This window comes from Moschus berezovskii, chromosome 10 (assembly GCF_049115385.1).
Source record: "Moschus berezovskii isolate FMDL1 chromosome 10, NW_MosBer_1.0, whole genome shotgun sequence".
Taxonomy (NCBI): Eukaryota; Metazoa; Chordata; class Mammalia; order Artiodactyla; family Moschidae; genus Moschus; species Moschus berezovskii.
This window is the reverse complement of record NC_142469.1, coordinates 87,013,401-87,028,036: the sequence shown is the minus strand read 5'-3', so window position 1 is coordinate 87,028,036 and position 14,636 is coordinate 87,013,401. Positions and strand designations below refer to the sequence as shown.

Below are 14,636 nucleotides of genomic sequence, written 5' to 3'. Positions count from 1 at the left end.
CCAACATAACATCCAAGACAGGAGACCCTTGGATGGAGTTCCTGTGCTGCTCAAATTACACACAATGTTGGCAGACACAGGCTCCGAAGGCCACTTCTGGCACTGATAGAGTATCTCTGGAAGACCAAGGGAGATAAGGGAACAACATTGTGGGAAAGAAGCTTGCAGGCTAACTACACATCCACCGCAGGGTATCAAAGAGCTGAGAGGTGGGACCAAGGAAAGAAAATTAGAAGACAGGATTTAGAGTAAGACACTTAACAATTTTCTTTACTATTTCATCAGTTTGATTGTATGGCAGCAAGTCTAAATTTCATTCTGTGACATACTTGTCATGGAAAATTGTAACATTTGCTTCTCAGTATTATCAGTTGCTCCTTCCTGGGTACTTTTAGTTAAGCAAATTGACAATGCTTTATAAATACTTTATAAACACTATTTATGATGATTCAGTATAGCAACAGAAATTACATTTGAAGTTTGTTTCAGTGAAAATGGTTTGAATACAAGTGATAGATTTAATTAGAAAGGTCCGGAGTATTGATAAATGAAATCTTATACTACAAATACACCAAATTACATGAACAAATACATAAAATATTAAAAATGTGCACAAACTTTTCATTTGCCGTCAGTTCAGTTTCTGGCATATCTATGTAGAAAAGTCATTCTTCCAATCAATTTTTCTAGGTGGATAGATTTACAAACCAGAAGACTGTTAAGGAAGTAGAGATAACTCTTTCTCCTGGATATATTTATCATTAAGAAATTGCTTTCAGAATATGACTTGTGTACAGCCTCTGGTATTTGTGGACACTACAAAGGGATTTTAACTTACTTAACATTAGCTGCAAAAATTAAAGCCAAATTTCCTTTAAAAATGTAGTCTCTGAAAAAGGGCAGTTGATGAAAAGCTATAAAGCTGTTAATCTTTCTTCTCTATATTTTGTTCTTCCAAAGTCTTGCTACAGAAAGGAGTCAATATTTGTACAAGTTGTAGTAAAAAAGACTGACGTAGCTAACCGCTCATCTCACACCCTACTTAACGACAATCCAAACAATAGTTGACAAAGCTAAACACATGTGAGTTGCACTAGTAAGACAAATATTAATTCCTTTCAATTTGCTCTTCGTAATTTTACTAAACTGAATTCAAATTCTTCATAAATGTATTTAAAATTATTTTTGGATGCCGTATATGCTTATAAAGAGTTTGGGCATCTTCAAAGGATAAAGTCCTTTGTAAAAATAAGTGATTTCATCTTTGTTATTTAAAAAAAAATTCAGTCATCTAAAAAAGATACACTCAATAATTTGTTAGGAATGAAGGGAAGGAGCCAATAGTGAAATCAGAGTTTTATGGCTCTGAGGGACAGAACTGTAACAATCGAAAATGAAAGGATAGGAATCCAAGAGCTGATAAAGTCTTGGTAATTAAGTGTAAAATTTCAGAGAGGAAAACAAAAGTCGGTCCAAATCCAAAAATGTCTAGAAAAGAAAAACATCAAAGTTGGATACTTATGAATTATATCTTATCTCTACATTCACAGTGGTTAATAAATGGAAGTGATTAATAAATGCTTGTTAAATAAATGTAATTTGTTTGAACTTAAACTATTCATTGAGTTATACAGTACCACTCCTCAGGAAAGTCCAGTCATCAGTAAAATAAATAAAACTGGTATAGAAGGCACTGTCTGTTCTTTGTGAAAATTGATGGACATTAGCCACCTAAAACTGAGTCACGGTCTTCCCTGACAGCTCAGTTAGTAAAGAATCCTGCCTGCAATGCAGGAGACCCTGGTTTGATTCATAGGTCAGGAAGATCCACTGGAGAAGGGATAGGCTACCCATACCAGTATTCTTGGGCTTCCATTGTGGCTCAGCTGGTAAAGAATCCACCCATAATTCTAGAGACCTGGGTTTGATCCCTGGGTTGGGAAGATCCCCTGGAGGAGGGAAAGGCTACCCACTCCAGTATTCTGGCCTGGAGAATTCCATGGACTGTATAGTCCATAGGGTTGCAAAGAGCTGGACACGACTTTCACTTTCACTTTTCACTTTCAAACCTGAATCATAACACAGGCAAATGGTTCAGCCTATAATTAAAGAGTCCATTAGGACTATCTATCCATCTATCCACCGAGGTTATAAACCCAGTACTGTTTAATAAAATCGTCTTAACAAAAAGAATGATGATTTAAAAGGAATTGTTGCTAAATAAAGCATTTCTTTCTGAAAAGGACTGACAAGATTAACCATGTTTAAAAAAAAAAAAACAAAAACCTGCTGAAAATCAATTATATTCCAATTAAAAAAAAAAACCTGCTGAAAATTTCTTAATTAGATATATTCCCTAACTGTGCTTAGAACAGCATGGGAAAATAAAAGTATAACTATGAACTTATTTAAAAGTTTATTAATAACATGTTGATTTTATTGCTAGGATAGTCAATACTTGAAACAAAAGGCAGGATGCTTTAAAAGGAGTCAGTTCAGTTCCATCATCTTATTTCCATATTAAAATTTACTTAGCAAGAGACCTTTGGAAAAATCAATTTATTTTCTGTCACAAGTTGATTCTGGAATGAAAGTTCATATTTAACAGATATTGTCAAGCCAATGGAATGTTAGGCATGAAATTCTATTTTCCCATTGGCTACTGTACTGATCATTAGTTTTGGGAAATTACCATTACCATAAACAGAAAGCCATGGTGTTCCGGAAAAAAGGAAAGGTTAAAATGTTAATAGAGCACACGTTTTTTCACTTATTCAAGTTTTGCTTAAGTAACAACCTTAGATATAATCTCTATTACAGGTACTTCCTGTCAGTTAATAAGTGACTTGGGTTCTTCAACTCCCAAAGCTTATGATTAAGCAGCAGGAAACTCCCTCCCCCGTTAGTACTCCTGAAACACAGTCCAGGATATCTGAATGTACGGAACGGGGGTGCTGAGAGTCACTGTGGAATGTCAAGAAGAGGAACTCCGACACTGACTCTGTAAGCTTGTGCAACTCTCTTGAAGTCATTTTGAAAGCTCACCGATGGCTAAACTCCACAAGCATATATCTGATGGAAGGGAGTCTTAAAGACCGTGTTAAAGAAAATATGAGAATTCCCAAATATAAACCTGGGGCAAAGGGACAGGAGATGTGCATTTTAGCCTACCAACTGCCTCAGCCACTTATTTTTTCTAAGCTTCGATTTCTTACCCTGTTTAAAGTGAAGGGAGTGGCCTAAATTGGGATTCCCAAACATAAGTGCCTCCCTGGGCCAGAAGCTAATCTAAACAGGGCTCGTGTGAGGAGAAGACAGTGCGTAGTAAGGGCCAAAGGGATCTGGAGAGCCCCTTCAAAGGGGGCCGTCACCATTTAGCTCCAGCTGTGTTGGTCAGGCAGTCAGACATACTAAGTTACATATTTTTTTTAAAACCAGGGAATCCAAAAATTCATTTTTATGTGGAATCTAATTTTTTAAAGTTGAAAATCAATCATTATTTAAAAGCACTGCTTGGAAATGTAAATAAATGAAAACAAATCAATGTTGCCACCACTCATGCCTATGGGCTAAACAAGCCCTAAGAGATTGGCCTCTTATCTCTGGCTCAAGAGATCTAGTGGGTCTTTCCCAGTATTGTACAAAGTGTGTGCTTTAGAAAACGAGACCCTTTGATTTTTTGGTCTAGTTTCAGGGGTTGGCAGATTTTCTTTAGGATGGTGGGCCAGGTCATCTCTCAGAATCAGCCTACTCTGCGCTGGAGCACAGAGCAGCCACAGCTGATACAAAACCTGTGTTCCAATAAAACTTTATTTGCAAAACAAGTGCCCTACCATAGGCCCTTCTCATTTGCCAATGCCTGGTCTAGAGGATTTCTTAGGAGAAGTTTAGGAATGTTGTGTACTAGATTTCTCATATTTTATTATAATAAGGTATTAAGCACTGGAGGGGGGGAACTCTTATTAATTTTGTTTAAAATAAATACCATGTTAATACCTGAGAAAGCTAGTGTTCTGGCCAGCAGTGCTTTCTGTAGCCAGAGATGGCTCCTGGGCCTCTGTCCTCCTCATCTGGACAAGAATTGGCTTGCCTACTCTAGCAGTACATCGGAGAGGGCAGTGGCAAGCCACTCCAGTACTCTTGCCTAGAGGATCCCATGGATGGAGGAGCCTGGTAGGCTGCAGTCCGTGGGGTCGCTGGGGGTCGGGCGCGACTGAGCGACTTCACTTTCGCTTTTCACTTTCACACATTGGAGAAGGAAATGGCAACCCACTCCAGTGTTCTTGCCTGGAGAATCCCAGGGACGGGGGAGCCTGGTGGGCTTCTGTCTGTGGGGTCACACAGAGTCGGACACGACTGAAGTGACTTAGCAACTCTAGCAGTACATCTCATCTTATAGTTCTGCTTATTCTCAAAGACAGTTTAGGGAAACAGTTCTAAAACTAAACATTTTGGCTTCAATTTCTGACTTGGCTACTTATTAATTAAATGACCTTGGCGAAGTTCCTTAACCTCTTTGTACCTCAATTACTCATCTGCAAAATGGGGTTAATCATAAAACTCACATCATGGGATCTGTGTTGCAGGAATAAGTTACAAAGTATAAAGTGCTTAAAACCGTACCTAGAGCACAATACATATTAAAGCATCATCAAGTATTTAGCAATTATTAATATACATAGCCAAATTCTCTTTCTAATTTTCTTCTGATGGTCATAGTTCTCAAATACTGACCCATAGAAATGCAAATGTTAAATAGTCTATGATTTCTAAATAATGGCCAACGATATGATGAAAACAGGGCCCTAAAGATAGTCACCTTGACTGTAGGAAGTGTACCACTGCCTTCTCCTCACTGTTCACCACCCCACACACTTGAGTTTTCTCAATTTCCTTGCTGAGTGAAAGACTTCTCAGGAGTCCCTGAAGGCTGTCCTTGGTAGCCAGTCTCAGACTGAGAGGATGTTGGTTTACACCGTTAACGCTTACAATGTTCCAGAGTCTCCTTCTGGAACAGGGCTGTGGTTTACCCTCTTTTCAACAACCCACAAGGAAATACCTCTCAAGTGACATCACATAACAGCCTCCCACCATCTGCAGGAGCACCGTGGACCACACCGAGGGATGGGCTGCCCACACAGGGAGGTGGGTGACAGGAGTTCCCCAGGCTGGAAGTGCAAACATAGGTCAAGGATACAGGTACAGGGGGCCTCAGGTCTTCAGAGCAGGTCCTATTTTGTTGAAAGTACTGGGAATCAAGTTGCGATAGAATTCTCTGCAAAGTCACTTACAGATGACTTTTGAATATCAGGCCCCTTCTTTCCCTCCTGTATTGAGAGTTAACTCTGCGACTAAAGAACATGCTATCAACACTTTAGTCATGTGACATTGAAAATTGATAATGGACTACTTTTTATATGTGACTCAGTCCTAGGGTAAAATAAGGACTTCAATTTACTTATGTACATAGGGAGTACTTTATAGAAGTCTTTCTTAATATAACTTTTATAACATGGAATTATATCTCTAAGTATTTTGCAGTTGGCTACTTACAATAATAATGCATTTAAAGTCTCTCAAAGAGCAACCAAAAAGAGAAGAGTATTTGAAACAAACAACAAATGCTCATTTTCAAATAAGTGGGGGAAAAAAATTAAAAGAAAATAGATAATTCCTAATTATCAAGATTTTCCATAAAATGGACCGTTATGATATTGGCTAAATACACACCATTCTTTAAGGTGATGGTTGTTTAAGTAACATAATGGAAACTATATTCCAGGATGAGGAAGATCAGTTTTTCATTATACCATCTTTGTGACTAAAAACTTTAACATTAATTTCTTTTGTTTTGGTCCTTTTGTTTTGTTTAACATTTCTATCTAAGACACAATAATTGTAACTGTTGTTTATGCTTGGGGAAAACTATGTGATATTTTATGGCACAGGAAAAACTTAAAAATGGTAGGACTGAAAGGCCTGGCGTGCTGTGATTCATGGGGTCGCGGAGAGTCGGACACGACTGAGCGACTGAACTGAACTGAACTGAAAGCTTTAGTTGAATATGTATGGTTTGCAATCATATACAAAGATGTCTGTCTATATAATTTCTTGTTGACAAACATATTCACAGAACAATGGGAAAAAAAAAAAAGAGCGACTATGCCACAAACTTACCACAGCTGAGGTTACTTTCAGCTTTCAGAGCTAGGGTTGGGATATTCCAGAAGTCATTTTGCCAGTCCACCACATTCCCTTTCACACTGCAGCTGAGGTTGGAGAGGATTTTGGAACTCATGGTAAAATTCCAAAGTCGAAAGTTATAAATGTCCCCTTTGAGAGAGCCAATGTCATGTTGATTGGAGCCCAGCAACAATTTCCCATTCCCGGGAATAACTTTACTAATGGTAGAATTGCATGAAACTGTTCCATAGTTTCTTTTGAAATTCACACCAACGGAACCCAAAGAACTACTCCAAACAATGCAGAGCTGCTCGAAGCTTTCTGTGAAAATATCTTCCTTATCTTTCACAGGTAAAGCACTGTTTAGTAAGCATTTTGAGCCAAAAAATGATAGAAAGTAGCCATTCTTGGTCTTTCCGAAACTGAGCAATTGTGGGAAGGATGCACCTGAGTAGGAGAAAGCTGTCCATTCGCTGTCTTCCTTGCCGATTTTGGTTGCTTCAAAGCAGAGAGTGAAAGCTCTGAGCTCTGGAATAGAGACACTTTTTGCAATAGATACCTGGTAAGAGTCAAGCGACTGGGGTAAAATGACCTTTTGATTCCTTAAGGACACGGCAACTAGAACAAAACACAGTAACAGATAAAGCATGTTAACTTCGGACATGGATTAAAGAGATGCAAAATGTCTGAGACCTCCAACCTCCACCCTCTCTGCTAATTGGCTTTTACCCACTGTTTGCCCCACCCTCTCCCCTTTCTCTGTCCACCACTCTCTATTGCCAACCTAGTACCATATTGCCAATACCAATACCAATAAGAAACCCCACCCATCTTAACTCTAGTCACAGTTGGCTCTCACACCTAAATCTTCCAGTTATAGCTTCCAAAGTAATATGTTTTTTTTTACTTTTTTTAAATCCCTGAACTGAAGGAGATTAAAAAAATTAAGGAAACTACTGGTTTCAGGAAAGTTCATACACTATGATTTTTAAAACTATGTTTCTTTTCAAATAATTTTTAAACATAATAGCTAATAGTTATATTTTTCAGTAACCATCATCTTTAACTCTACCCAATCACCCTATGCTACCCTTTCCCTTTGGACACCCCATATCTTAGTAGTCTTCCCCATATCAGGCTATTTTAGAATCAAAGGCAAAGACAATTCCATTGAGTAGAGGGAGTCTAGTAAAAAAACCAAACAAACACAAATGGCATTTGAAGATACATTTCCTTGACTTCTGGGCATGTGAGCTAATTTCTGAGACAATACGGAGCAATGGTTCAAGGGCAGACACTGGATCTCCCTTGGCCAAGTCATTCTGCCTTAGCCCCCATGTCTATAAAATGAAGGGAAAGGCACCAATTATATATGTGGTTAATGAGAATTGAATAAGGAAATACCTTCAAAGCACTAGAGCAGTACCTGTGCCAAGTTGTACATAGCTATTACTGATTACTAATGTAGATGACTATTATTATGTGCATAATAAAATTAAAATAAAAATGCATTAGCCTAGTCCTTCTGTGACATACATAAAATTATTAAGTAATACAATGGATTTCACTCTGGGCTCATACAATAGACATTGGTAAACATTATGTACTGACTTGAGAGAGAAGTAGCTATTTACACTGGCTTCATATGAATGCTAGTTTGAATATATTTTAATTCACACCAAGAACAGCTCTATAGTAAAAAACATCCTTTTAAATGTAAATATTCTGGTCAAAAATCCACGATGGAGTTTAATGAATCATGATTGTTTAGTCCACTTCTTAAATATAAAGCAGTATACAGGTCTACTTGGGCTTCCCTAGTGGGTGGTAAAGAATGCCAATGCAGGGGAAGCATGTTCAATCTCTGGGTTAGAAGATCCCCTGGAAAAGGAAATGTCAACCCACTCCAGTATTCTCGCCTGGGAAACCCCATGAACAGAGGAGCCTGGTGGGTTACAGTCCATAGGGCCACAAAAGAGTCGGACACAACTTAGCGACTACCTACCCAAAAAGATACAGTATAAACCCAGTATTCTATATGCATTGTGAAAATAAAAAGGCTAGAAGGAAATATGTCCATCAACATTTTATTAGTAGTTATGGCTGAGTGGTAGATGTATAGGTAATTCTAATTTTTTTTAAATTTTCAAATTTCCCATAATATTTTATAACCTTAAAACATCATTTGAAAAATTGAAGCATGTATGTTTCAGTTAACCACATATACATCTAATGTCAATCACAAACAGTAAATAATGATGTCTACCAAAAACACAAGTAGAAGGGTCAAGCATTTCCATAGTGCTGCCTTTCTTCTTTGTTTCTTTTTTTGCTATATAAAGCCTACTTAAGTAGCTCAGGATGGGAAAAAAAAACATTACTAAATTTCATAGCCTTGAAACTTGAGTTTTCCTTAAGCATAGAAAGGTTCTGGAGAGACTGGTTCAATTTCAATGTTCTGCTGTGCCAGAACCTAGGAAATATGTCTGATAAAAATATATTTCTTTCTTTCAATTAGACATTTTCACGGGGCTTTCCTCAGGCTATGCTATTTATTAGCTTCAGTTACACAAAGCTCATTTTACAAGTTAATGTATATGTTTATTTCTTATATTTGTTCTCCAGCACAATTCCTTAAAAGAGCAACATTTTAAAAGCCTAAAATAAAATGATTTATAAGTAAGAATATTTTGAATGTTTGCTGGAGAAATATTGGAATTAGACTCAATTAGTATCTGTGGGATATTCACAGAATCTTTCAAACAGCCTTTAAATGTTCTGCATGTAAACACTAGAAAAGAATTCAGCTCTACTGTAACCAGCTTTTGGATCTGGTAACTATATATTGCCAATGAGAATGCTCAGAAAATACTAAAAGATTCCTGCCTGCCCTTAATTTCTAATCCTAATCATTCATATTCACCTAAAAGAGCATAACTCTGTCCTCTGGGCCTTGTGTTTATTGTTGAACATGCTAAATGAAAGCAGAAGTTTGGCACTGCCATTGGTTTACATACCTCTGATGTAGCTGGCGTTGAAACCTTTCTTCTGGATGCTAAAGTCACTTGAAAAAGACACATGCATCTCATTCGCACTTGAGTTAAATGATAGGCCTTTGGCAGTTGCTCCACAAAACTTCGTCTGGCTCTCTCCATTATCAAGGGATAATGAGTCATAAATGCAATTGGGAGCTTCTTCAATGTCGAAGTCATTAAATGTTATCTGAATGATATAGCCCGTGGGGGCTCGGAGGGTCCACATGCAAGCCTGGCTGTTGGGGTAGTCGTTAGGGTAGCACGGAGAAGTAAAGGTCCCGGAAGGGTTGGAGAGGACCACCCTGCAGTTGGCACATGCCCATACTGCTGGCCAGACAAAAGAGAGACAGAGAGAGGGCTGGATCAAAGGTGTGCAATAAACCAAGAATACCACACTCCGTGGACAATCAAGCAGCAGACACTTTTAAATAGCAAAATACAATCATCAACATTAAAAGGAAAATGAAACCATCTCAAGGAAAAAAAGAAAAACCAAGAGAGCAACAAAAAGTAAAAAAAAAATACAAAATTTTAGAGCAATGATTTTTTTAAACTTGGGGGAGGGTCATAAATACTTAGAATCTGATAAAAGTCAGGGGAACGCTCTCCAGTAAAATGTACAGGGGCCCCTGCACCTGGCATACAATTTCAGGGAGTACATGAAGCCTTAGGAGGTAACACTGGATTTCATGAAGGTTCAATGATTTTAATCTTAAAGGATTAAGAATCTCCACTCTAGAGACTGAGCTAGGGTGGAGGGAATTTTATAGAACCATAAATGCAGAGCTATATTACAAAACTTGGACAAGAAAGACTTAGGAAATAAATGTTTAAAGAGAAACCTAGCTAGCAGTACGAAAAAAATTGACAAGTTATCATCTGGCAAATCGCATTTTTTTCCTAAAATTCAAATACACAGCATCACTTTGCATGTGTGAAATACTTACAGTTTTGAAAAATACTTTCACTTCTTCCACTTGTTTATTTTAGTTGGCAATTATATACCTCTATGATTATCTCATTTATTCATCCACTCGGTGAATATTGAATGTCTTCTACATGCCAGGTGCTATTCTAAATAGTATATACCATGAGCAGGAAAGACAGTCTCTCTCTGAATGATTCTTACACTTCAGTTTTGGACCCAAAGATACAAACAAAAGTATAATGACAGATAATAATTAAGAGGTAGAAAGAAAAGTAAAGCAATCAATTATTATTTACCTAGGGCCTGGTCACCAGCTAGAACCAGAAACCAAGATCTACTGTCTATTTAGTGATGCTTTTGAAATTAATATTCATATTGCTTTTAAACATTTATGTAAATGTAGGCAGCAATCTCATTTATTCAACATTCTGGATAAATAAACTGTCAAATAACTGACCACATACACTTTCAAACAATAAAAGACTTCTACTATGTTAATGGAACTAACTCTCAACTTACTGTGTTCTTCCCTCTTTTACTGGGTTGAGCAGAATGAATATACAATAACTTTTCTTAAAAATGGTAGTTAGTGTCTTACTTATTCTTCTATGATGTGGTGATATAGTCAAAGATTTAGATGTGTTGTGTTACATTGCTCAAGTTAGATTTTTCTTTTTCCCTGTCCCTGGGGCCACTTTGTGTTATGCAGGGGTTTGCCAACTCTGCACCACAACCATTCTTTCTAACTTGCCCTCCATCCAGTTCCTCCTCCATAAATCTCCAACATCTTTTACAGAGCTGAGGATAGACAGGGAAAAAGATCTATGATCATCAAATGCTAGCCAAATGCCTTCTCTTACCCAGCCCTGGAGCGCTGTGCTTCTCAACTTGTAGCATGATTAAGAGCAGCTGGGTGAATTCCCAGCGTGAGATGATTTTGCTTATTGTCTGCATCTCCCACTATTCTCTAGGCTCAGTAAGCAGAGGGTTTGTACTGTCATAGTCACCATCTGACCCCTCAGGACCTCACAGCACCCCTGCCACCTGGGAGGCCTTTGATAAAATGTGTTAAATTTATGAACGAATAAATGAGTTACCCAAAGAGTTGGACACGACTGAGCAACTGAGGGCACACACACACAGATGAGTCACATGACTAAATTAAAGAATGACTACAGTGTATGAAACTGTCAACCACAATCTAAGCCCCAAAGAAGAGTGCATCATATCTGGGATATCTCTTTGGATGGGGTTTTGAGGCTCTTTCTTCCAGTGATTTCACTCATGGCACGAGACTGAGATGATGAGGGCCTACCTCGCTGACATGTTTAGCTTTCTGTGACTGTACCCTGGGCTCAGAAGCAAGAACTAATCCTAGCAGATTAACAGTAAAGTATCCAGCAAAAGGCACTGCAGATTATAAAAGAAAAAAAAGAAAGGAAAATAAGATACAATCTCTGAGTCATCCCAACATGCATGCAGGCAGCATTATTTTTCCATTATGAGATGCTATCCCCTACATCCCCTACCCAATTAATGTTCATGATTTCCTTTACATTATTTTTGCCAAATTCTTCCCGAAAGCTAATAAAAGGTATAAAAAAAAGTCAGTCTGACTCACCACACTGACCATGTAACCTTGAACAAGTTAATCTCTCTGTACCTCAGTTTCACCACTTTTAGTTCAGTCACTCAGTCATGTCCGACTCTCTGTGACCCCATGGACTGAGGCATGCCAGGCTCCCCTGACCATCACCAACTCCTGCAGTTTGCTCAAACTCATGTCCATTGAGTCAGTGATGCCATCCAACTGTCTCATCCTCTGTTGTCCCCTTCTCCTCCTGCTTTCAATCTTTCCCAGCATCAGAGTCTTTTCCAATGAGTCAGTTCTTCGCATCAGGTGGCCAAAGTATTGCAGCTTCAGCTTCGGCATCAGTCCTTCTAATGAATATTCAGGACTGATTTCCTTTACAATTGACTGGCTTGACTTCCTTGCAGTCCAAGGGACTCTCAAGAGTCTTCTCCAACACCACAGTTTAAAAGCATCAATTCTTTGCCTCTCAGCTTTCTTTATGGTCCAACTCTCACATCCATACATTACTGGAAAAACCATAGTTTTGACTAGATGGACCTTTGTTAGCAAAATAATGTCTCTGCTTTTTAATATGCTGTCTAGGTTGGTCATAGCTTTTCTTCCAAGGAGAAAGTGTCTTTTAATTTCATGGCTGCAGTCACCATCTGCAGTGATTTTGGAACCCAAGAAAATAAAGTCTCTCATTGTTTCCCCATCTATTTGCCATGAGATGATGGAACCAGATGTCATGATCTTAGTCTTTTCAACGTTGAGTTTTAAGCCAGCTTTCTCACTCTCCTCTTCTACTTTCATCAAGGTCTTTAGTTCCTCTTCACTTTCTGCCATGGTGGTGACATCTGCATATCTGAGGTTAATGATATTTCTCCCATTAATCTTGATTCCAACTTGTGCTTCATCCAGCCCAGCATTTTGCATGATGTACTCTGCATATATGTTAAATAAGGAGGGTGAGAATATACAGCCTTGATGTACTCCTTTCCCAATTTGGAACCAGTCTGTTGTTCCATGTCCGGTCCTAACTGCTGCTTCTGGACCTGAATACAGATTTCTCAGGAAGCAGGTATGGTGGTCTAGTATTCCCATCTCTTGAAGAATTGTCCACAGTTTGCTGTGATCCACACAGTCAAAGACTTTCGCATAGTCAATAAAGCAGAAGTAGATTTACACTGGCAGAAATAAAAGCACTCACTACCCATGGTTATAGGGAGGACTGGATGATTAGTATTAGAATGTCCTAGAAACTGTACTGGCCACACAGATAGCACTATTTAACTGTTGGCTATTATTGTCATTACTATAACAAAATCTGTGCATCAATAATTTAAGAAAAAAAAAGTAGCACCCCATCTTAACAGAAACTCTTTTTCATTTAGGCACCCATTGTGATAGAAAAGACAGAGAAGACTCCCATAATCATCATTTAAAAAAGCATGTAAAACATTCTTCTAGATGATTCTCATCTAAAAATTTAGATGGTTCTCATCTAAAATTTAGTAGCTAAATTGCACTTAGAGATAATGCTACCAAATAGTGATGATCTTAATTGGATGAAATGTCAATTAAACTAGGCACAATATCATCATGTTCATTATACTGATGTTTATAGATCCCAGCAAAGGGCTTTCATATAGGTTATCTCACTTGGCATCATAACAATCCTGGGAATTAGTATCTCCTCCATCTACAGAAGAAACAAATAAGGCTATTATAGATTGCCTTTTTTTGTAAATTGCCAAAAGTTACATGTCTAATTGATAGGACCAAAGTTCAAACTCCCTCTTCTGAATGTAAGTCCAGTGTTTTCCCAGAGAAGGAAAGAAGTTGCCAAGATTAAACAAAACACACAGTAAAGTGATGAGTCCAAGTCTTGTTTTAAGAGATTATGCTTTTAATGGGCAATTTCTCAAACATAGTGTAATCACCCTATTTTTGTTGTTGTTTAGTCATTAAGTTGTATCCGACTCTTTTGTGACCCATGGACTTGTAGACCTCCCGGATCCTCTGTCCAAGGGATTTCCCAGGCAAGAATACTCAAGTGGGTTGCCATTTCCTTCACCAGTAATCACCCTAAAGTTAATATATTTTAAGAAACTAATTTTGAAATACTTGCGTAAAGAATGTTCAGTTCAGTTCAGTCGCTCGTTCGTGTCCGACACTCCGCGACCCCATGAATCACAGCACGCCAGGCCTCCCTGTTCATCACCAACTCCCGGAGTACACTCAAACTCATGTCCACAGAGTCGGTGATGCCATCCAGCCATCTCATTCTCTGTCGTCCCCTTCTCCTCCCGCCCCCAACCTTTCCCAGCATCAAAGTCTTTTCCAGTGAGTCAACTCGTCGCATGAGGTGGCCAAAGTATTGCAGTTTCAGCTTTAGCATCAGTCCTTCCAATGAACACCCAGGATTGATCTCCTTTAGAATGGACTGGTTGGATCTCCTTGCGAGTCTAAAATGTAGTGCTTTGGATTTGTCCACTTGGAGCAAAAAAATATCACTGCTAATTGATTCCTATTCAAAGAGCCAGTACCCGAAGAAATTATTCTCTCTTGAAGGCGGGGCTACATAAAAAGACAGCGACAGTAGCCGCTGAATAAGGTCTTGGGAAAACCATAGTTAACATCTTTTAAAAGCTACCCAACTCAAAACATCTGGCTCAAGTTGTTCTCAAAGACAGATATAATAATATATTCACACTCATACTTTATAAAAGCAAAGTTTTCAGATAATCTAAACAAACAAACCAAATTCCACCCTTGGTTCTTGCCTATGCTTGCAATGTTGAGTAATAATTCACTTCTGCTTATTTTAATAAAACTTTATTCCTCAAAGAAACTCAAATCTGAATTGGAAAACCTCCCAGTTATGACAAAGGCTATCTCAGTTTATGTGGAAAAT

General features: G+C 38.3%; 1 protein-coding gene across 7 annotated transcripts in view; it reads right to left on the bottom strand.

Annotated features, from left to right (window-relative positions):
• ADGRG6 (adhesion G protein-coupled receptor G6) overlaps positions 1-14,636 on the bottom strand; it is a 152,206-nt gene that overhangs the window by 73,908 nt on the left and 63,662 nt on the right. For 4 of the 7 annotated variants that reach the window (XM_055433561.2, XM_055433567.2, XM_055433568.2 and 1 more), the window contains exons 3-4: positions 9,201-9,545; positions 6,178-6,801 (exon numbers count right to left, since the gene is read on the bottom strand). In XM_055433561.2, coding sequence (XP_055289536.2) covers positions 6,178-6,801; positions 9,201-9,545 — 969 coding nt within the window. The remainder of the gene's footprint in view (positions 1-6,177; positions 6,802-9,200; positions 9,546-14,636) is intronic. The other 3 variants (XM_055433562.2, XM_088840791.1, XM_055433566.2) reach the window with 1 other exon arrangement.